The sequence below is a fragment of the Hemitrygon akajei genome, chromosome 14 (genome assembly GCF_048418815.1).
Source record: "Hemitrygon akajei chromosome 14, sHemAka1.3, whole genome shotgun sequence".
In the NCBI taxonomy this organism is placed as follows: Eukaryota; Metazoa; Chordata; class Chondrichthyes; order Myliobatiformes; family Dasyatidae; genus Hemitrygon; species Hemitrygon akajei.
This window is the reverse complement of record NC_133137.1, coordinates 42,036,798-42,061,275: the sequence shown is the minus strand read 5'-3', so window position 1 is coordinate 42,061,275 and position 24,478 is coordinate 42,036,798. Positions and strand designations below refer to the sequence as shown.

The following is a 24,478-nucleotide window of genomic DNA, read 5'->3' as shown; positions in this document are numbered from 1 at the left end:
CCTGACTAATCAAGAATCTATCAACCCCTACCTTAAATATACCCAATGACTTGGCCTCCACAGATTCACCACTCCCTATCTAAAGAAATTCCTCCTCACCTCCGTTCTAAATTAACATCCCTCTATTCTGACGCTGGTCTTAGACTCCCCCACCTGTGAACCACCACTAGTCACTAGCAGCCAACCGGAAAAGGCTCCCTTTATTCCCACTCTTTGCCTCCTGCTAATCAGCTACTGCTTTGTCCATGCTAGTATTTTTCCTGTAATAGCATGGATTCTTAACTTGTTAAGCAGCCTAATGCATGGGACCTTGTCAAAGGCCTTCTGAAAATCCAAGTACACAACATCAAACATTGTCTATCCTGCTTATTATTTCTTCAACAAATTCCAACAGATTTGTCAAGCAAGATTTTCCCTTGTGGAAACCATACTGACCATGGCCTATTTTATCATAAGACCATAAGACATAGGAGCAGAATTAGGCCATCTGGCCCATCGAGTCTGCTCTGCCATTCAATCATGGTTGATCCTATTTTCTTCTCCTCCTCAACTCCAGTTTCTAGCCTTCTCCCTGTAACTTATCAATCTCTGCCTTAAATACACCCAAAGACATGGCCTCCACGGCTGCATGTGGCAACAAATTCCAGAAATTCACCACCGTTTGGCTAAAGAAATTTCTCCGCATCACTGTTTTGCAAGCGTGCCCCTCTATCCTGAGGCTGTGCCCTCTTGTCCTAGACTCTCCTAGCATGGGAAGCATCCTTTCCACATCTACTCTGTCTAGGCCTTTCAACATTTGAAAGATTTCAATGAGATCCCCCCTCATCCTTCTGAATTCCAGCGAGTACAAACCCAGAGCCATCAAATGTTTCTCATAAGATAACCCTTTCATTCCTGGAATCATCCTTGTGAACCTCCTCTGGACCCTCTCCAATGCCAGCCCATCTTTTCTAAGATGAGGGGCCCAAAACTGTTCACAATACTCAAGGTGAGGCCTCACCAGTGTCTTAAAGTCTCAGCATCACATCCTTGCTCTTGTATTCTAGACCTCTTCAAATGAATGCTAACATGGCATTTGCCTTCCTCACCACCAACTCAACCTGCAAGTTAACCTTTAGGGTGTTCTGCACAAGGACTCCCAAGTCCTTTTATACCTCAGATTTTTAGATTTTCTCCCTGTTTAGAAAATAGTCCACACATTTGTTTCTACTACCAAAGTGGATGACTGTGCATTTTCAAATATTGTATTTCATTTGCCACTTTCTTGTCCATTCTCCTAATCTGTTGAAGTCTTTCTGCAGCCTTCCTGTTTCCACAACACTGCCTGCCCCTCCACCAATCTTTGTATTATCTGCAAATTTGGCAACAAAGCCATCTATTTCATCATCTGAATCATTTATTTTCAGCATAAAAAGAAGTGGTCCCAACACTGACCCGTGCGGAACACCACTAGTACTGGCAGCCAACCAGAAAAGGATTCTTTTATTCCCACTCACTGCCTATCAATCAGCCAATGCTCTAACCATGTTAGTAACTTTCCTGTAATACCATGGGCTCTTAACTTGGTAAGCAGCGTCATGTGTGGCACCTTGTCAAAGGCCTTCTGAAAGTCCAAATGTACAACATCCACTGCATCCCCTTTATCTATCCTACTTGTAATCTCCTCAAAGAATACGAACAGGTTTGTCAGGCAGGACTTTCCCTGAAGGAAGCCATACTGACTTTGTACTATCTTGTCCTGTGTCACCAAGTACTCCATCACCTCATCCTTAACAATTGACTCTAACATTTTCCCAACCACTGAGGTCAGGCTAACTGGTCTATAATTCCCTTTCTGTTGCCTTCCTTCTTTCTTAAAGAGTGGAGTGACATTTGCAATTTTCCAGTCCTCTGGAACCATGCCAGAGTCCAATGATTTTTGAAAGATCATTTCCAATGCCATCTAATCTCTAATGCTACCTTTTTCAGAACCCTTGGGTGCAGTTCATCTGGTTCAGGTGACTTATGTACCTTTAGGTCTTTCAGCTTTTTGAGCACCTTCTCTCTTGTAACAGTAACTGCACCCACTTCTCTTCCTTCACACACTACAACATCAGGCATACTGCAAGTACCTTCCACAGTGAAGATTGATGAAAATACTCATTCAGTTCATCAGCCATCTCCTTGTCCCCCATTATTTCTCCTGCCTCATTTTCTAGAAGTCCTATATCCACTCTCATATTCTTTTATTTTTAACATACTTGACTTTTACTATCCACTTTGATATTATTTGCCAGCTTGCTTTCATATTTCATCCTTTCCCTTCTAATGATTTTCTTAGTTGCTCTCTGTAGATTTTTAAAAGCTTCCTAATCCTCTATCTTCCCATTAATTTTTGCTTTGTTGTATGCTCTTTCTTTTTGCTTTTACAGTAACTTTGACTTCCCTTGTCAACCATGGTTGTACTATCTTACCATTTGAGTATTTCTTCATTTTTGGAATACATATGTCCTGCACCCTCCTCATTTTTCCCAGAAACACACGATATTGCTGCTCTGCTAACATCCCTGCCAGTAGCTCCTTCCAACTTGGCCAACTCTTCTCTCGTACCACTGTAATCTCCCTTACTCTACTGAAATACTGCTACATCAGACCTTACTTTCTCCCTAACAAATTTCAAGTTGAACTCAATCATATTGTGATCATGTGCCTCCAATTACCCTGAAACCACATCCTTAAACATTGACTCCAACAGTTTCTGAACCACTGAGGTCAAACGAACTGGCCTATAATTTCCTTGCTTCTGCCTCGCTCCCTTGTTGCAGAGTGGAGTAACATTCACAGTTTTGCATTCCACCAGAACCATGCCAGAATCAACTGATTTTTGAAAGATCATTACTCATGCCTCCACTATCTCTTCAGCCACCCCTTTCAAAACTCTAGGGTGTATGCTATCTGGTCCAGGTGACTTATCTACCTTCAGACCTTTCTGTTTTTCAAGAACCTTCTCTCTAGTAATGGCAACTTGACACACTTCTGCTCCCTGACACTCTCGAACTTCCACCGTACTGCTAGTATCTTTCAGTGCGAAGGCTGATGCAAAATGCTTACTCAGTATATCCGTCATTCCCATTACTTCCTCTCCAGCTTCATTATTCAGTGGCCTGATAACCATTGTCATCTCTCTTTTTACACTTAATGTATCTAAAGAAACTTTCAAAGGTACATTTAATGTCAGAGAAATGTATACAGTATACATCCTGAAATGCTTTTTCTTCGCAACCATCCACAAAAACAGAGGATTACCCCAAGGAATGAATGACAGTTAAACCCCAAAGCCCCCCCCAGCTTCCCCCTCCCATGCGTAAGCAACAGCAAGCAAACGATCGTCCCTCCCCCACCAGCAAAAAAGCATCGCCCCCCCGCAAACACTCAAGCATGCAGCAAAGCATCAATAAAGACACAGACTTGAAGTACCCCAAAGACTGGTAATTCACCTGGTAATTCGATATACCACAGGCTCTCTCTCTCTCCCTAATAAGAAAAAGAGGGGTGTCTCTGTTTCACAGCGAGAGGGGAGACATAACAAACAACTCGCTGATTACAAAAGCAAACACGAGGAAATCTGCAGATGCTGAAAATTCAAGCAACACACACAAAATGCTGGTGGAATGCAACAGGCCAGGCAGCATCTATAGTAAGAAGCACTGTCGACGTTTCGGGCCAAGACCCTTTGTCAGGACTAACTGAAAGGAAAGATAGTAAGAGATTTGACAGTAGGAGCTGGAGGGGAAAATGCAAAATGATAGGAGAAGACCAGAGGGGGTGGGGTGAAGCTGAGAGCCAGGCAGGTGATTGGCAAGAGGGATACAGAGCTGGAGAAGGGAAAGGATCATGGGACAGGAGGCCTAGGGAGAAAGAAAGGGGGAAGGGAGCACCAGAGGGAGATGGAGAACAGGCAGGGTGATGGGCAGAGAGAGAGAAAAAAAACAAACAACTAAATATGTCAGGGATGGGGTAAGAAGGGGAGGAGGGGCATTAACGGAAGTTAGAGAAGTCTATGTTCATGCCATCAGGTTGGAGGCGACCCAGCCGGTATATAAGGTGTTGTTCCTCCAACCTGAGTGTGGCTTCATCTTGACAATAGAGGAGGCCATGGATGGACATATCAGAATGGGAATGGGACATGAAATTAAAATGTGTGGCCACTGGGAGATCCTGCTTTCTCTGGCGGACAGAGTGTAGGTGTTCAGTGAAATGATCTCCCAGTCTGCGTCGGGTCTCACCAATATATAAAAGGCCATACCAGGAGCACCGGATGCAGTATACCACACCAGCCAACTCACACTCTGCCTGTTCTCTATCTCCCTCTGGTGCTCCCTTCCCCCTTTCTTTCTCCCTCGGCCTCCCATCCCATGATCCTTTCCCTTCTCCAGCTCTGTATCCCTTTTGCCAATCAGCTGTCCGGCTCCCAGCTTCACCCCACCCCCTCCGGTCTTCTATCATTTTGCATTTTCCCCTCCCCCTCCTACTTTCAAATCTCTTACTATCTTTCTTTTCAGTTAGTCCCGATGAAGGGTCTCGGCCCGAAACATCGGCAGCGCTTCTCCCTATAGATGCTGCCTGGCCTAATACGTTCCACCAGCATTTTGTGTGTGTCGCTGACTTACAACGTTGAAAGTTTGTTGTGTCACCTTTTTTCCCACGACACACTGATTCCCTGCAGAGGCATTGATCATGAGTCCGCCCGCCTCCACAGCCATGAAATCCCAGAACTCCAAAGGTGAGCTAATCTTCTAGGCCACGTACTTGGCATATTGAATAACGGCCACTCAAGAGACCCTGAGAGCCAACGCCGGATCAAGCTAGTGAGGGGCCTGTAGCATATGTTATAAAGGAGCCCTAAATTTAAAAAAATATGCACTTAAGTATTAATACATAAATTATTTACTTGCATAATAAAGTAATTCAATTTTTTCATTTGCTATACAGCCAGATAATACGACAAATGTCTGACACTTAAGTAATAGTATTACTTACATATAGGTATCAATTTCAAATGTCAAAAGTAACAAAACTACAATTTAAAAGTTAGATTTTCTAGATTTAGCATGAGCAAATTTGTTGATGATATTGGAAATGTCTATTTCACACAGAAGTTCATGTTCAATGTTCATTAGAGTGAGATTGTTCAATCTGTTTTGACCCATGGTTCTCCTTAGTTCATTTTTAACCCTTTTCAGTTTTTAAAACAAACATTCTCCACTGCAGTTGGTAACCATGAGTGACAAATAAATGCGCAAGGCATTTTCTACATTTGGAAAACATGACACCAAAGAATTGTCAGCTATCAAACGGTACAACTGTAACTCTACAAGCTCTTGTTTGGCGCCAATATGAGAAGCAAGATCAGTTTTCAACAGTTCAGTAAACTGCACAAATTCTTCATCAAGACTTTCTTCCAGATCTTCCGGATTTGATTTAATAAAATTTGATGACTTCTTTACGATCTCTTCAGGTGTAAACGACTGAAGGAATCCAAAAACACCATTCACCTTTAGATAAGCTTTTTGCCTTTTTGACAGGGCAGAAAGCAAGCTGTCAATAATGGCATGAAATGTTCAGCTTTTAAACTTCTGAGAAGGTGTCTGAGATTCAACAAGTGGATCAAGAGTGCTGGAACCACTGAAATAATCATACGCGTGATTTTGCTTGTGGTTTCTTCGAGCTTGCTGTTGATAATCTTCATACTTAGTCAGATCCTTGGCTTTTTGCTCAATGCCTGAAAAAGACTGCATAGCTTGAATATATCCATGCAAGGATTCATAAAGCACACAAGCTATGTTCAAGTCTTGGCCAGAAGGTTGCAAAGAAGCACTGGTCATTTGAAAACACTGTAATACTTGATCCCACAATATGAATATGGCCATTATTCCTGTTTCCAACTTCATCATGGTTGAAAGTCGTCTACGAGCCTGTTGTTGACACTCTGGCTTCTGATCATTGTTATTTGAAATGTCATCCAAGACTAGTTTTATTGCAGAAAAGCTGTGTAAAAGTGCTTTTGTTGCATCTGCATGAGCTGACCACCTGGTATCTGACATTCTTTTCACAATGGGCAAATGAGCACCACCATCAGATAATGCAGCAGAAAGGAGATCCCACCGATAAGTAGAAGCAGAAAAAAATGTGTACAGGCTTTCTACAAATTGAAAGAAAATTAATGCTTCTTGACAACATTCAGCAGCACATTTTCCAACCAAACTTGGTGAATGTGCAAAACGTGGAATGTAATCCGCAAACTCATTCAGATCTTTAATTCGTGCTTGTAAGCCACAATACTTGCCACTAATGTTGCTGGCATTGTCATAACTTTGACCACGGCAGTCTTTTATATCAATGTCATTTTCCTTTTAAAAAGTCAAGTAAACTTTGAGCAAGCTGTTCAACAATATGACCTTCCATATCCAAAAACTTCACAAATCTTTCAACTGGTCCAGACGGCAAAACATAGCGCACAGTCAAAGTCAGCTGGTCCACATTAGATATATCTGGAGTAGAATCCAATGAAACAGAATAATACTTGTATTTCTTCACTTAATGTGTTCCAGTATGCTGAATCCAATCAGGTTGATGAATTCCTCACTTGTTGTTTTAGATAGGTATGATTTATGCCCCCTTCCTTTGTTTGCATGAGCATTTATATGCTCTGCCAGAAAAGGGTCAAACATTGACCAGTAATTCTAACAGCCCCAAGTAATTTCCATTATGAGGAGAGCCAACAGTTTCATCACTACCACAAAATGAAAGGCCTCGTTCTACTAAAAACTTTACAACTTCGATTATTCGCTCTAGAAGTGTGCGCCAATACTTTTGTTCAGTCTCCATTTCTTTCACAAAGTGGGAATCGACACATTTAGCTTTGTTTTCGTGCATCGACAGTGAAATTAAAGCTTGTCTATGTGAGGAACTTTCTTCATGTTGACGTAATAGATTGCTTGCATTTTTCCAGTCATTAAACCTTCACTAAACTTTGATGAACATCCTGAAGTCATAACCTTGAATGGGAAACAGAATAGGCTTCCTTTGCTTTCTGAATAACATAACCAATTTCTTGCATGTTGCTTGTTTGTAGGTTTATGAACATATGTAAAATAAGACTTCTGACAGTGCCGAGGTTTGTTTTTATTGTCATACAATCACATGGATGAAGAGAAATCACTCTCAGCATGTTGACATTCATCACTTCCCTTGGCTATCCAATATTCACGATCACAATCATTTAGATTGTTTGGCCATTCACCAATATCAGTAGAGTACTTGTTCTTTCGCATTCAATGGATGCTGCCTGTTGCTGTATCATGCCTTCTGCCTCACTATTACTAGTTGTTCCTATATTTCCAGCTTCAGCCGTTATAGCACCATCACCATCTCCATGAACATCAAATAGTATGTCAACTTAGCTGTTTTTGATATCACAAGTTGGTCTCTTCTTTCTTTTTCTTCCTTTCCTTTACGTTTTGCACTTTCAGAAGCATAATGATGTCCAATATCTCTGGCTCTATTGCTCATTGCTATCTACATGAAAGCAACAGCGTTGCCGGATTGTCGTTGTTGTAGCATGGATGAAATCACAGAGCGTTGCGTTACCGGTAGATACAAGGCAGTTTCTTTATTCAACAAAACAAGGTTACAGCTGGCAGAGACCCCTGGCAGAACAGGTCTAACCACCTTGTGATTGAGGCTTGATATTTATTTGCTAAACACAAAGGACAGTTCATAGTTATAGACAATTCTTTGAAGTTTTCACATCTTTTGATTAAATTCATTCTACTGGCGCCAGTATGCCTAAACTGGCATTCATGGCCTTTAGGAATGCAAGTTAAAATCCATTATACATTATTTGGTATGTTACGTGCTAACAGAGGACTATTCATATTTGAAAAGCATAGATATAGTGTCTTCGCAACTACCTGTAAACCTAACATTCTTGTCTCAGAGGCACCAGAGATGCATTGTTGCAAATGAAACTGGGTTCACAGCTTTTAGGAAATGCATTATTATGAGCTCAATCCACAGTACTTAGTCAAAGAACAGAAGACTGATCAACACATACAAACAAGCTGGATGAACTCAGCAGGTCGGGCAGCATCTGTTGAAATGAGCAGTCAACGTTTCGGGCTGAGACCCTTTGTCTTTTAAGTTGGCTTTGACTTCTCTTGTTAGCCACGGTTATGTCATTTTGTCTTTAGAATACTTTTTCCTTTTTGAGATGTATATTTCCTGTGCCTTCCAAATTGCTTCCAGAAATTCCAACCATTGCTGCTCTGCTGTCATCCCTGCCAGTGTTCTTTTCCAATTAATTTTGGCCTGCTCCTCTCTCATGCCTCTGTAATTCTCTTTACTCCACAGTAATACTGATACATCTGACTTTATCATCTTTCCTTAAGCTCTCTAATCAATTTCATTTCATTGCACAACACCCAATCTAGAGTAGCTGATCCCTAGTATGTTCATCCTCAAGCTGATCCCCTAGTGGGTTCATCCTCAAGCTGCTCTAAAAAGCCATCTTGTAGGCATTCTAGAAATTCCATCTCTTGGGATCCAGCACCATTTTGATTTTCTCATGTTGGAATCCCCTATGACTATTGTAACGTTGCCCTTTTGGCATACGTTTTCTATTTCCCATTGGAATTTGTAGACCATATCCTTACTACTGTTTAACTCCCATCAGGGTCTTTTTTATCCTTGCAGTTCCTTAGCTCTATCCACAATGATTCAGCACCTTTTGACCCTATGTTACCTCTTTCTAATGATTTGATTTAATTTTGTACCGCCCCTTCCCCCACTTCCTGCTTGCCTGTCTTTCGATACAGTGTGTATCCTTGGATGTTAAGCTCCCAGCTATAATCTTTCAAGCATGATTCAATGATGCCCACAACGTCATACATATCAATCTGTAACTGCACAACAAATCTTATTTTGTATACTGTGTGTATTCTAATATAGCACCGTCAGTACTGCATTTCCCCCTTTTTGATTTAGTCCATATTTTACATTGTAACTCATCCTGTTGACTGCAATTTTGCCCTATCATCAGCCTCTCATTGCTAGCAGTCTCACTACACACTGCCTTGGTTCTTAAACCAACTACTTCAACCTCAGCACCATCACTCCAGATCCTATCCCCTTGCCTAATTAGTTTTGTATCCTGAACAGCTCTAGCAAACCTGCCTGTAAGGATATTAATTCCCCTCAGGTTCAGGTATAATCCGTCCCTTTTGTACAAGTTGTACCTTCCCCAGAGGAGATCCTAATAATTCATAAATCTGAACCCCTGCCCCCTGAAATAAGAAATGACCACATTAATGGGATTACATTTTAGACTATTCAATAGTGCTGCGGGATTTAGAGGAACCCATTTGTTGAGAGTTTGCAGAAACGATCCACATTCCACATTAAACTTTCCACATACTGACTAGCAATCACATACTATAAAAGAGCTGTCATGCACACAAAATGCTGGAAGAACTCAGCAACCCAGGTAGCATCTGAGGAAAACTGTAAAGAGTTGATGTTTTGGACCAAGACTCTCCATCAGGACTCTGTTTATAAAAGGGCTGAATGGGATAGGGTTTGTCAAATATGTTCAGGGAAGCTTCCTTAATAAATATACAGAGGTCCCAACCAGAGGGGATGCTATACTGGATCTTCTATTTAGGAACAAGAGAGGGCAGACAACAGAAGTTTATGTAGGGGGACACTTTAGATATAGTGTATATAATTTATGCAGAAGGATAGGTCTGGTCCTCGGGTAGAAATTCCAAATTGAAGAAAGGCCAATTTTTTTGGTATCAGAAAGTATGTGACAAGTGTGGATTGGGGCAGGTTGTTTTCTGGCAAAGGTGTGCTTGGTAAGTGGAAAACCTTTGGAAGTGAAATTTTGGGAGTATAGAGTTTTTATATTCCTGTCAAAATAAAAGGCAAGACAAACAGGCTTAGAGAACCTTGTTTTTTGAGAGATATTAAGGCCTGATTAAGAAGAAGAAGAAAAAAAGAGTTTCATAGCAGGTATAGGCAACAAGGATTAAATGAGGTACTTGAGTATTAGAAGTGCAAGAGGGAAATCTTAAGGGGGAAATCATGAGGTTTGGAAGAAGAATGAGGTTGCTGAAGCAGACAAGATGAAGGAGAATCCCAAGGGCCTCCATAGATAGAATACTGGGCAAAAGTCTTATGCATTTGTATATAGCGAGGGCGCCTAAGAATTATGTATAGCACTGTATTGGTCAATGTGAGGTGGAGAGTGAGTCTATAGATCTGGTGGGAGCAAAGGATGTTGGGAATGGTGAGGGCGGAGTACTGTGGAAAGGGTGAGAGACAGGTGGCAGAGAAGGAGCGCCAGGGAGAAGGGGTGGTATGGGTGCAGACATACCCAGCCCTGAGACACCAGACAATGTCATTTGATTCCAAGCTGTTGGTCTATTGATCATTGCTTCCCTCTCCCTTTCCCTTTTCCCAACCATGATTCCCCTCTCTCTGCCCCCTTCCCCTGCCCCCTTCCCACTCAGTCCACAATGGAGACCCATATCAGAAACAGGTTTATCATCACTCACGTATGTCATGAAATTTGTTTCTTTTGTGGCAGCAGTACAGTGCAATACATAAAATTAGTACAGTACTGTGCACAAGTCTTTGGCACCCTACCTATACAGTATAATATGTGCCTAAAGACTTGTTCTCAATACTGTATATTAAGAGTAAAATGATAGGAAAGAAAGAAAACTGGTCTTGAAGATTACGTGATCATCTATGCCTGAGCTGAAAGAGCTGGGGGAGATCCTAAATGGATTTTTTGCATCTGTATTTACTTTGGAGACAGAAATGGAGTCTATAGAAGTGACGCAAAACAGCAGTAAGGCTGTGGGCCATATATGGATTACAGAGTAGGAAGTGCTTACTGTCTTGAGGCAAATTAGGGTGGATAAATCCCCAATAAGATGTTCCCTCAGATCTTATGGGAGACTAGTGCAGAAATTGCAGGGGCCCTACCACAGGAATTTAAAACATCCTTCACCAGGGGTGAGGTGCTGGAGGTTTAGTAGATAGCCAGTGTTGTTCCGTAGTTTAAAAAAGGCTCTGAGAGTAAGCTGAGAAACTACTGGTCAGTGAACCTGACATCTGTGGTGGGTAAGTTGTTGGAAGGTATTCCAAGGGACAATCTGTGGCCACTTTATTAGATCTACCCATATACCAGCTTTTTAATGCAAATATTTAATCAACCAATCATGTGGCAGCAACACAATGCATTAAAAATACAGACATGGTCAAGAGATTCATTTGTTGTTCAAATCAAACATCAGACTGGGAAAGAAATGCGATCTGAGTCACTTTGACTGTGGAATAGTTGTTGGCTCCTGATGGGGTGGTTTTGAGTATTGTTACAAACCTGCGGTCGTTTACTGAGACTGTTTCTTTAAGAGCGCCTGAGTGAGGGGGAACTATGACATCCGTCATAGGCTGTTACAGACTTAGGCTGAGAAGTGTGAGGTTCTACATTTTGGCAGGAATAATCCAAATAGAACATACAGGGTAAATGGTAGGGCATTGAGGAATGCAGTAGAACGGAGAGATCTAGGAATAACAGTGCATAGTTCCCTGAAGGTGGAGTCTCATGTAGATAGGGTGGTGAAGAAGGCTTTTGGAACGCTGGCCTTTATAAATCAGAGCATTGAGTACAGAAGTTGAGATGTAATGTTAAAATTGTACAAGGCATTGGTAAGGCCAAATTTGGAATATTGTGTACAGTTCTGGTCACCGAATTATAGGAAAGATATCAATAAATTAGAGAGAGTGCAGAGACGATTTACTAGGATGTTACCTGGGTTTCAGCACTTAAGTTACAGAGAAAGTTTGAACAAGTTAGGTCTCTATTCATTGGAGCGTAGAAGGTTGAGGGGGGATTTGATCGAGGTATTTAAAATTTTGAGAGGGATAGATAGAGTTGATGTGAATAGGCTGTTTCCATTGAGAGTAGGGGAGATTCAAACAAGAGGACATGATTTGAGAGTTAGGGGGCAAAAGTTTAAGGGAAACACGAGGGGGTATTTCTTTACTCAGAGAGTGATAGCTGTGTGGAATGAGCTTCCTGTAGAAGTAGTAGAGGCCAGTTCAGTTGTGTCATTTAAGGTAAAATTGGATAGGTATATGGACAGGAAAGGAGTGGAGGGTTATGGGCTGAGTGCGGGTAGGTGGGACTAGGTGAGATTAAGAGTTCGGCATGGACTAGGAGGGCCGGAATGGCCTGTTTCCGTGCTGTGATTGTTATATGGTTATATGGTTAAACTCATAGAGATAGAGAGAGAGAGAGAGAGAAAAGAAAAAAAAGAAAACAAGTTACTCTTATAGTCTTCGCAAGACTTGGAATGACGAACTGCCTGGCAAGTTTGCTACAGAATGGGTGAAGTCTAAGGCTTTCCCATTACCCAAAAGGTTGGATTAATCGACGTTACTGGACACAGCGAACGCGTGACTGTCACTTTGTATAATCTGTAGGAATGGATTTTGGAATATCCTGTGGGACCACTTGTGTAACCCTTGCCTGGTTATGTTGTGTTGTAACCATTCAAAGACAATATTCCTGTGACAGGTCGCTTTTGGTGATAATCCGTATGTGGATACGGACGGATTCCATGGACAAGATCTTGGGCGACTATTACTTTGTTTACCTGACGTGGAACTTGTGGAATACTTCGTACTTACCTTCTCTCTCCACTACAATGTGGGTTACAAAAATCTCTCTCCATCATTTATTCCGTGGATTACTGAATCTTAATAATTTGCCATCCTAAGACTTTAATAACTATTCCTAATCTTGATAGTTACACATATACATGCATAACACTGTTAACTTTCGTTTATTTTGTCAAGTTGCTATATTGTAAGTAGGTACTAACAAAGATAGTGGTTTTAACATTAGAACCTGACTCAGTGTGAAATCTCTTGCTGTTGGTTCGTTTCTAAAATGTTACAGTTCGTAACAAAATCTCAGAAACGACTGATGCTCTGGTATTTTCTTGCACATCAGTTCTAGAGTTTATGGTGTGAAAAACAAAAAACATCTGGTGAGTGGCAGTTCTGTGGGTGACAATGTCTTGTTAATGAGAGAGATCTGAGGAGAATGGGCAGACTGGTTCAAGGCAACAGTAACTCAAATAACTACGATTTACAACAGAGGTCTGTGAAAGAGTATCTCTAAATGCACATTGTGGCAAATCTTAAAGTGGATGGGCTTCAACAGCAGAGGACCAGGAACATACAGTCAGTGGCCACTTATTGGGCATAGAAGGTATAAAGTGGCCACTGAGTGTAAGTATTTGGATAGACAGGGACTGATTACGGATAGTCAACATGGCTTTGTGTGTGGTAGGTCATATTTAACCAATCTTTTAGAGTTTTTCAAGGAAGATGCTAGGAAAGTTGATGAAGAAAAAGCAGTGGAAGTTGTCTACATGGACTTCAGCAAGGCATTTGATAAGGTCCACATGGGAGGAGGGTCAAGAAGGTTCAGTCGCTTGGCATTCTGGATGAGGTAGTAAATTGGATTTGACATTGGCTTCATGGGAAAAGCCAGTGAGGGTGGTTGCCTCTTTGACTGAAGGCCTGTGACTAATGCATTGTTAGAGATTGTTGCTGGATATGCTGTTGCTTGTCATCTACTGCGTACTCATTGGCCACTTTATTAGGTTCCTCCTGTTGTTAACGTGCAAGTTCATGGTATTCTGCTGCTGTAGCCCATCCACTCTGAAGAGCATCTCTGAATGTACAACATTCTGTTTGATCTGTTATGTGTTCAGAGATGCTCTTCTACACAGCCCTGTTGTAACATGTGGTTATTTGAGGATTATGTCACCTTCCTGTAAGCTTGAACCAGTCAGGCCATTTTCCTCTGACCTTTCATTAACAAGGTGTTTTGCCTACAAAACTGCCATTCATTGGATGTTCTTTTTATTTTTTGCACCATGCTTTGTACACTCTAGAGATTGTTGTGTGAAAATCCTAGGAGATAATCAGTTTCTAAGATACTTAAACCACCCCGTTTGGCACCAACAATCTTTCCATGGTCAAAGTCACTTAGATCACATTTCTTCCCCATTCTGATGTTTGGTCTGAACAGCAACTGAACTTCTTGACCATATTGACTTGCTTTTATGTATTGCATTGCTGCCACATGACTGATTGATTAGATATTTGTATTAGCAAGCAGGTGTCCAAGAGTACCTAATAAAGTGGCCACTGAGTGTATATTAATCATATGGATGATAATCTGGTAAACTGGATCAGCAAGTTTGTGGATGACACAAAGATAGGAAATGTAGTGGACAGTAAAGAAGGCTATCAAAACTTGCAGCAGGATCTGAACCAGATGCAAAAATGGGTTGAATAAAGACAGTTTGAATTTAATGCAGACAAGTGTGAGGTGTTGCACTTTTGGAGAACAAAGTAGCGTAGGAGTTACACAATGAACAGTAAAGCACTGAAGAGTGCTGTAGAAAAGAGGGATGTGAGAATACAGATCCCTAATTCCTTGAAAGTTCTGTCATAGGTAGATAGGGTCCTAAAGAGAGCCTTTGGCACACTGGCCTTTATAGATCAAAGTACTGAGTACAGTTATGTTGAAATTATATAAAGCGCTGGTTAGGCCTAATTTGGAATAGTGTGTGCAGTCTGATCACTTACCTGCAGGAAAGGTATCAATAAGATTGAAAGAATACAGAGAAAATTTACACAGATGTTGCCAGGTATGAGGACCTGAATTATAGGGAAAGGTTGAATAGGTTAGGACTTTATTCCCAGGAGTGTAGGAGAATGAAGGAAGATTTGATAGAGGTATGCAAAATTATGAGTGGTATAGTTAGGGTAAATACAAATAGGCTTTTTCCCATTGAGGTTGGGTGAGACTAGAATTAGAGATCATGGGTTAACAGTGAAAGGTGAAATGTTTAAGAGGAACTTCTTCACTCAGAGTGAAATAAATTGGCTGATTGAGTGGTGATACAACAACAACCTTGCATTCAACGTCAGTAAGACCAAGTAGAACACACAGTTGTAACCATTGAGGGGTCAGCAGTGGAAAGGGTGAGAAGCTTCAAGTTCCTGGGTGTCAACATTTTGTAAGATGTATCCAGTACCCAACATACTGATACAATTGCAAAGAAGGCTATATTTCATTCAGAGTTTGAGGAGATTTGGTATGTCACCAAGCATTCTAGCAAATTTCTACAGATGTACCATGGAGAGCATTCTGACTGGATGCATCACTGACAGGTATGGAGGGACCAGTGCATAGGATTGGAAAAGGCTGCAGAGGCTTGTAGACTCAGTCAGCTCCATAATGGGCACTAGCCTCCACCATGGAGGACATGCTCAAAAGGCAATGCCTCAAAAAGGTGGTATCAATCATTAACAACCATCACCACCCAGGATAAGTCCTCTGCTCATTACTACCATCAGTGAGACGCACACTTAACAATTTAGGAATATCTTCTTTTCCTCCACCATCAGATTTATGAATGGTCAGTGAACCCATTCACACTACCTCACCGTCTTACTCTCTTTTTGCAATATTTATTTATTTTTTATGTATTCCTATTGCAATTAATAGTAACTTGTGTATTGCACTGTACAGGTCAACAAATTTCATATGTCAGTGATAATAAACCTGATCCTGGTCTTATTTTGACTGTATATAGATCTTTAACTTGCACAATAAATGTTTTGTGTGCCGTCTTGCCCTTGCATATTATACCCTAACCAATAAACCCCTATAGCCTTTTTAAGCATCATAACTATTTGCTAGACCATGAGAACACAAGAAGAATGTGGATATGCTAAGATCCTACTAAATGGCAGAGCAGGACTGAACAGAGCCTGCTCTCCTATTAAATTGGATCTTGCAAAAGCAGCTTTCTGCAGATCCAACTTGATTCTATTATTGATTAGAAATCTATCAGTCTTGGCCTTAAATATACATAGGAACTCTGCCACAAATTCCAAAGATTCATATCTTCCGAGAGAAGATATTCTACATAATCTAGAAAATCCTACAAAAAGTAGTGCATATGGCCTAGTCCATCATAGGTGAAGCGTTCCCCGCCTTTGACCACATCTACATGGAGTGCTGTTGCAGGAAAGCAGCATGCATCATGAAGTACCCCCTTCACCCAAGTCACATTCTCTTCTTGCTGCTACTATCAGGAGGAAAGTACAGCAGCTTCAGGACCCACACCACCAGGTTCAGAAACAGTTATTACTCCTCAACCATCAGGCTTTTGAATCAGAGGGGATAATTTCATTCAGCTTAACTTGCTCCATCACTGATCTATTCCCACAACCTATGGACTCACTTTCAAGGACTCTCACCTCATGTTCTCAATATTTATTGCTTATTTATTTTTATATTTTGTATTTGTTGTCTAATGTACATTGGTTGTTTGACCATCCTGAATTAGTCTTTCATTGAATCTATCGTGTTTCGCGGATATACTGTGCAAGAAAAGAAATCTCAGGATTATATATGGTGACAGATATATACTTAGAAAATACATTTATTTTGAACTTTGTATTCTTTCTTGGTCTTCAATGGATGTCCCCTTAATCTGAGGCCAAGCTCATTTGTTCTGGACTCTCATAGGAGCGGAAACCTCCTCTTGGCATTTACCTTGCCTTCTCCAAGAATCTGTCTTCAGGGATCTGTGGGCATACGCTCAAACATCCTTCCATTTGTCTACACCAAATAATGTTTGACCAATTATTATGCTTTATTTGCTTTCGCCTGATGCATTACCTCACATTTACCTGGATTGAATTGCTTTTGTCAGTTTATGCCCACCTATCCTGCCAATTGATATTGTGAACAGGTTCTGAGTTGCTACATTGCAAAAGTGGCTTCTGTGTCCTACTCTTACCTGTTTATCTGTTCTTTTCATTTGTTTCTATTTCTTAATCTTCTTTCATTAAAATATCGGCAATTAAACTGACAAAATATTCTTTACGTCCTTAATCTTTGGTTCTTTTGTTCTTTAAGTCTCATTTGATTCTATGACCATCTTCCAGTAGCACTCATATCTACAGTGATGAAATGCTTTGAGAGGCTTGAATCACCTCCTGCCTCAGCAAGGACCTGGGCCCACTGCAATTTGCCTATCGCCACAATAGATCAATAGCAGACATAATCTCAATGGCTCTTTACATGGCCCTAGATCACCAAGACAATACAAACACCTATAGCGGGATGCTGTTCATTGACAATAGCTCAACATTTAACATAATCATTCCCACAGTGCTAATTGACAAGCTACAAAATCTGGGTCTCTGTACCTCCTTCTGCAATTGGGGTCCTTGACTTCCTAACCAGAAGACCACAACCTTGCGATTGGTAATAATATCTCCGCCTCTCTAATGATCAACACTGGTGCACCTCAGGCATGTGTGCTTAGCCCACCTCTCTACTCTCTCTTTTTCCATGACTGTTTGATAGCTCAAACACCATCTATAAATTTGCTGATGATACAACCATTGTTGGTAGAATTTCAGATGGAGATGAGAGGACGAACAGGAATGAGATATATATGAGCTAATTGAGTGGTGTCACAGCAACAACCTTCAACTCAATGTCAGTTAGTCCAAAGAGCTGATTGTGGACTTCAGAAAGGGTATGATGAGGGAACATAAATCTATCCTCATAGAGGGATCAGAAGTGGAGAGAGTGAGCAATTTCAAGTTCCTGGGTGTCAAGATCTCTGACAATCTAACCTGTTCCCAATGTATCAATGCAGCTATAAAGAAAGCAAGACAGTGACTATATTTCATGAAGAGTTTGAGGAGATTTGGTTCGTCACCTTAACATTTACATTTCTACAGATGTACTGAGGAGAATATTTTGACAGGTAGATCACAGTGTGATATTGGGGGGAGGGGGAGGTTGTGTCACTACTGCACAGGATCAAAAGAAATTACAGAAAGTTGTAAAATTAGTCCATTCAACCATAGTAGACCATTCAACCATAAAATATAGGAGTGAGGACTCACTGTTGCTTTATAAAGTCCCAACATTACATCCTTGCTTTTATATTCTAGTCCTCTTGAAATGAATACTAACATTGCATTTGCCTTCCTCACCACAGACTCAACCTGCAAATTAACCTTTAGGGAATCCTGCACAAGGACTCAAGTTCTTTGCACCTCACATTTTTTTTGTATTTTCTCTTCATTTAGAAAATAGTCAACATTTCATTTCTTCTATCAAAGTGCATGACCATACACTTCCCAACAGTGTGTTCCATCTGCCATTTCTTTGCCCATTCTTCTAATGTCTAAGTCCTTCTGTAGCCTCTCTACTTCCTTAAAACTACTTGCCAATTCACCTACCTTCATATCATCTGCAGACTTTGCAACAAAGCCATCAATTCCATCATCCAAGTTATTAACATGTAATGTAAAACAAATCGGTCTCAATACAGACCCTTGTGGAACACCACTAGTCACTGGCAACCATCCAGAAAAGGCTCCCTTTGTTCTCACTATTTGCCTCTGGCCAATCAGCCACTGCTTTATCCATGCTAGACTCTTTTCTGTAATGCCATAGGCTTGTAGCTTGTTAAGCAGCCTCATGTGTGGCACCTTGTCAAACACCTTCTGAAAGTACACAATATCAGCTAATTCTCCATTGTCTGTCCTGCTTGTTATTTCTTCAAAGAATCCAATAGATTTGTCAAGGCAAGAATTTCCCTTGAGAAAAGCATGTTGACTATGGCATACAGTTTCCTTCTGTCTGTCTCCTTTCTTGAAGAGTGGAATGACATTTGCAATTTTCCAGTCTTCTGGAACTATTCCAGAGTTGACTGATTCTTAAAAGATCATTACTAATGCCTCCATGATCTCTTCAGCCACCTCTTTCAGAAAAGTAGGGTGTACACTGTCTGGTCCAGGTGACTTACCTACTTTCAGACCTTTCAGTTTCCCAAGAACCTTATGTCTAGTTTTGGTAACTTCGAACACTTCATAATCCCTGACACCTGGAACTTCCACCATACTGCTAGTGTTTTCTGCCATGAAGATTGATGCAAAATACATATTCAGTTCTTCCACCATTTCAACGTCCTCCATTACTATGTCTCCAGCATCATTTTCCAGTGGTCCAATACCCACTCTCACCTCTCTTTCACACTTTAGGTATCTGAAGAAACTTTTGGTATCCTCTTTAGTATTAACGACTAGCTTTCTTTTATATTTCATCTTTACCTTCTTAATGACTTTTTTATTTGCCTTCTGCTGGGTTTTAAAAGCTTCCCAATCCTCTAATTTCCCACTAATTTTTGCTCTATTATATGCTCTCTCTTTGGCTTTTATGTTGGCTTTGACTTCTCTTGTTAGCCATGGCTATGTCATTTTTCCTTTAGAATACTTCTTCCTCTTTGGGACGTATATATGTCTTGCCATCCGAATTACTTCTGGAAATTCCAGACATTTCTGTTCTGCTATCATCCCTACCAGTGTTCTTTTTAAATTAATTCTGGCTAACTCCTCTCTCATGCTCTGTAATTCCCTTTAATACTGTAATACTGATATAAGTATCCAAGACATTGTCAAGGAGTGGTACCTCAGAAGGAATCAGAATCAGGTTTATTATCACCAGCATCTGTCATGAAATTTGTTAACTTAGCAGCAGCAGTTCAATGGAATACATAATACAGAAGAAGAAAAAAATATTAAGAAATAAGTAAATCAATTACAATATATGTATATTGAATAGATTAAAAATTGTGCAAAACCAGAAATATTTTAAAAAAGTGAGGTTGTGTTCATGCGTTCAATGTCCATCATTAAGGACCTCCATCACCCAGGACGTTCCTTCTTCTCATTGTTACCATCAGGAGGAGGTACAGAAACCTGAAGGCACACACTCAATGATTCAGCAACAGGTTCTTCCTTTCTGCCATTTGATTCCTAAATGGATATTGAACCCATGAATACTACCGCACTTTTTAAATATTATTTCTGTTATTGCACTAGTTTTAATTTAATTACTTAATATGCATAAAGATACTTATTTTTTTTCTAAATCATGTATTGCTGCTACTAACTAAGCAAATTTTACGATATATGCAGGTGATATTAAACCTGATTCTGACTTGATCAACTACCATCTTCCACATGGATTTTGCCACTCCCCCTTCTTTCCCTGCCAAGCCAGCTTAAAACCTTCTCCAGTCACTTTAATGTATAGCAGGATTTCTCAACTGGGGTTCCATGACAGGTTGCTCAGGGTTCCGTGAAAGATTGTGATAAAAGAAATAAACATTGTTCTTTGAACTTTGCACATTGGTGATGCTAGCACTTGCCATAGTGGGCAGTGACCGAGCAGCTGCGTTAGCAATCTCAGCTCTGTATGGCAGTGCACCGTAGGACTGTGCTTATTTGGTTGAGTCCATTCTCAGTTTTTGACGCAAGATAGGGGAGGCTCCTGATAATTGGTGAGTGCTGTATTAAATGGAAGGGAGTACAGTAGGCTGATGACAGCGTGAAGTGCATTTTCTGAACATTGAATAGACTTGCTCAGCTTGGACTGTGACGTCAGTCTCTCCCTCCCGAATTATCTCCCCTAACTTCCCCTTACATGCTGCCAAGTGAGTTATGGGAGCGAACAATCTACCACTGTAGTAGAAAATTGGAGGGAAATTTTCATTCTAAAGAAGGAATTTTTACATGCCTGCTGCTTTGCTCTTATAAACATTGCAAAAGGTGGATTATGTAGGTTAGAAATGAATTGTCTTGTGAAGTTTTTATGTTTCTTGAGGTTTTCTCATTTAGTTCAAAGGGTCAAAGGTTGAATTTAATGTCAGAGAAATGTATACAATATACATCCTGAAATGCTTTTTGTGCCCAAAGAATGAACAACAGTTAAACGTGAGAACCCCAAAGTCCCCCCCTGCATGTAAGCGGCAGCGAGCAACGATCCCCCTCCCCCCACCAGCAAAAAAAATGTGCATTGGTACCATCACTGAGCCCAAGTGTGTGCTAAGCATTAGCAAAGACACAGACCAAAGTTACCCCAAAGGCTTCGCATTTCATCTGACATTTGACAAACCGCAGGTTCTCTTTCTCCCAGGTAAGGGAGAGGGAGGTGTCCCCCATTTTCACAGCGAGCGGGAGACATAACAACAACCCACTGGTTTCCGATGTTAAAAGTCTGTTTCGTCCCTTTTTTGAGCTCTGTTTCCAAAGATTGCAAAGACTTCAGGCCTTCTGGCCTATAGCAAAAGATTTTCCGGCCTCCCCAATGATACACAAGTCTCCTGCATGTATCATTACATGCAGGAGACTTGTATGTAATGAGATACATACAAGTATCTCATTTGTATGAGAAAGAAAGAGATTAATTTCAAGAAAGGTAAGCTAAGCCTAACAACCTGTTTTTTTTCATTCTCACAATTATTTTTGGATTATTATATCTACAACTTACTGATCCCGCTGGCGTACCATGAGCCGTAGGTATAATCACTTTTACACAGGGGTTCCCTGAGACCTGAAAATCATTTCAAGGGTTCCTCCAGGGCATAAAGATTGAGAAAGGCTGCTCTGTAAGGATATGAGGGTGATTGAGATCGGAGAAGATAGACCAATGAAACATGAAAGTGGTGTAGTAAGGTGCTACTGCAAATGAATAGATTGGACAGAACCCAAGATTGTTTCTATGCTACATTCTGAACTATTTAGATGTTCACCTACAAACTTGATAGTTCACCAGGCAAATATTTCTTAGCCCTATGAATGAAAGAAACAATTTATGTTGGTGTTTTTATTACATTGTTTTCTTCTGGACTAATGGTTGTTCTTTCATTTTCTACAGCAACCCTGGCCACACAATGCCACAGAATTTTTGTTGGTGGAAATGTTTAATGGCAGTGCAGCCCAGTTTCTTGCTATTTCAGAAGCTTTGTCAGGTGGTAATCGTCGTGTTCTGCAAACTAAGCCTCCTGTTCCAGCTGAGCAGGAGGTACTTGATGTGACAATGGAACTTTTCCTGGCAGGCTTGCTACTCATTTCAGGTGTGATATTCTACACTTTTTTTTACACTTCTTAGCTTGTAACATTCTAGATTTAGTCTTCCTCTATTTATACTTTTCATTAAGAAGGACTGAACTGTAACATAAAAGCTGTCCCATTTATAATGGATGAATCACATGGAGCAAGCTGTTATCCTTTTGTCTGTACTAAGCCTTTTGTAGTGCTCCTGGTTGATGCATGTTCAGACCAAAAGTCTTGTTATATAGGGTTCCCTCTCAGTAGAACAGCTCTGATTTGCTTGTAATTCAGTTGTGATTGGCTACCATTTTGCCCAATTACCCTTAACTGTTACTGGGACTTACTCTGGCATTTTGGAATGCAAGTATCTTGCTATCAGCCATTCGAAGCTTTTAAAAGTGAGATAACAAGAGGTCATGGTCTGAATAGTCCTGTTAGAGTGAAGAGCAGGGATGCAGGAGTATGGAATCCTGGATGATAAGAGATATTGAAGCTTTGGTCAGGAAATAGAAGGAAGAATGATTCAGGTATAGGCAGCTGGGCTCAAATAAATCCCTGGAAGGAATGTAGGACTATATTTAAGAAGGAAATCAGGAGGGCAAAAAAGGGAAATGAAATAGCTTTGGCAGAGAAGATGAAGGAGAAACCAATGAGATTTAAGAATAGATTTTGAGAATATACAAGGCATGATTAGTAAGTTTGTATATGACCCAAAACAGGTGAAACCATAGACAGTGAATAAGGTTATAAAGAATTAGTGGGATTTTGATCAGCTGGATAAGTGGGCTGAGAAATGTCAAATGGAATTTAATCCAGATAAATATGAAGTGTTGGATTTAGGGAAGCCAAACAAGAGTAGGTCTTCCACATTGAATGGTATGATTTGGAGAGAATTGTAGAATTGAGGAACCTAGAAGTACAAATAGATAGTTTCCCAAAAGTGGCATCACGCACAGTGTGGTGAAAAAGCCTTCAGTACACTGGCCTTCATCAGTCAGGATACTGAGTATAGAAGTTGCGGTGAAATTTTGCAGTTGTATAAGATGTTGGTGAGGCCACATTTGGAATATTGTCTTTAGTTTTAATCACCCTGTTGTAGGAAGGATGTCTTTACATTAGAAAGTGTAGGGGAGATTTTACGAGGATGTTGCCAGGACTTGAAGTAATGGCTTTCAGGGAAATGTTGAGCATGGATTTAGTGGGGACAGAAGCAAGTTTTGCTAAGATTTTACCCTGTCTTTAAATTTGTTGGTTAGCAATTATTGTTTAAAAAATTAACAATTAATTATTGTTTGTTAATGTTTAAAAAGCTTGGATTTGAATGTAAGAGAGAATAACTTGTGATTGTATTAAATCTTGTATATCATTCTTAACAGATCCTGATGTGGATTATAGGCAAAGAAGTATTTGTGAAAAATAGTTGCTGTTGTAATATGAGAAAAAATGATGCCTAATTTTTATATTGCTGCAGTTGGGGCTCTCTGTGTGTCAAAGATCAAATAATTTTGTTTTTTTTTCTTCTATGATATTGTTTGGAGAATAAATGGGAAGTTTGATAATTTCCTTGTCCTGCATTAAAACTGTGTAAAGGGATACACTTGATAATGTAGATTTAAGTTCTGATCTGAAAGATAACTCTTTCAATTCTTCATTGGATGGTTTGTATGTCGGCTTGAATCCACAACCTTCCTTTTGAGACTTGATTGTTAACTGCTAAGGTGATACTACTACAGCTTGATACTCCAATAGTTGGTCCAACTGCAGTTAAGGAAATTATTGCATTTGCTGGAAATCTAAAATAAAAACTGAAAACACTGGAGATACTCAGCAGGTCTGGCAGTATTAGTGAAAAGAAATAGAAGTGAACTTCCAGACTAAGAGCAACATTTAATCCTGTTTCTCTTTTATGAGTTACTGCTTCATCTTCAGAATAATTCCAGCATTTCCTTTTGTTATTATCCTTTAATAATAATGGGTTTTAATCTTATAAATTCCATGGAATTCCATAAGAAAGATAATTGCTGTGGAATTGGATATTTAAAGTGCTACTTTTAAACATGGCATTTTGAAACGTAATCCCAAGTGCAGATTTCTTGATGGGTAGCATGTCCTATACAACTCATGCAATGGAACTTTGTGGTATTGTAGGGAACCCTTACATGCACTTCAGCAGAAAACATTAGCTACAGGGATCAGAGATGGAAAGGAATGAGCCCAAATTCACAGATTTGATATTGTTATAGACAGTAAAAACAATGGGTATGAAGTCCTTTGTACCAGGAGTTATTGCTATCTGGGGCATTTTGTAGGAGATGGAAGCAGAGTTGACCTTCAAGAGTGGTATCCCAGGAAGTATGGCATACTGCATGCCAACGTAATCTTTTTAAACTCTGCGCTGAAATATGCTACCTTA

The 24,478-nt window shown here is 40.3% G+C and overlaps 1 protein-coding gene across 1 annotated transcript in view; it reads left to right on the top strand.

Annotated features, from left to right (window-relative positions):
• LOC140738180 (cilia- and flagella-associated protein 54-like) overlaps nucleotides 1–24,478 on the top strand; it is a 90,337-nt gene that overhangs the window by 38,154 nt on the left and 27,705 nt on the right. The window contains exon 9 of the mRNA XM_073065297.1: nucleotides 21,890–22,088. Coding sequence (XP_072921398.1) covers nucleotides 21,890–22,088 — 199 coding nt within the window. The remainder of the gene's footprint in view (nucleotides 1–21,889; nucleotides 22,089–24,478) is intronic.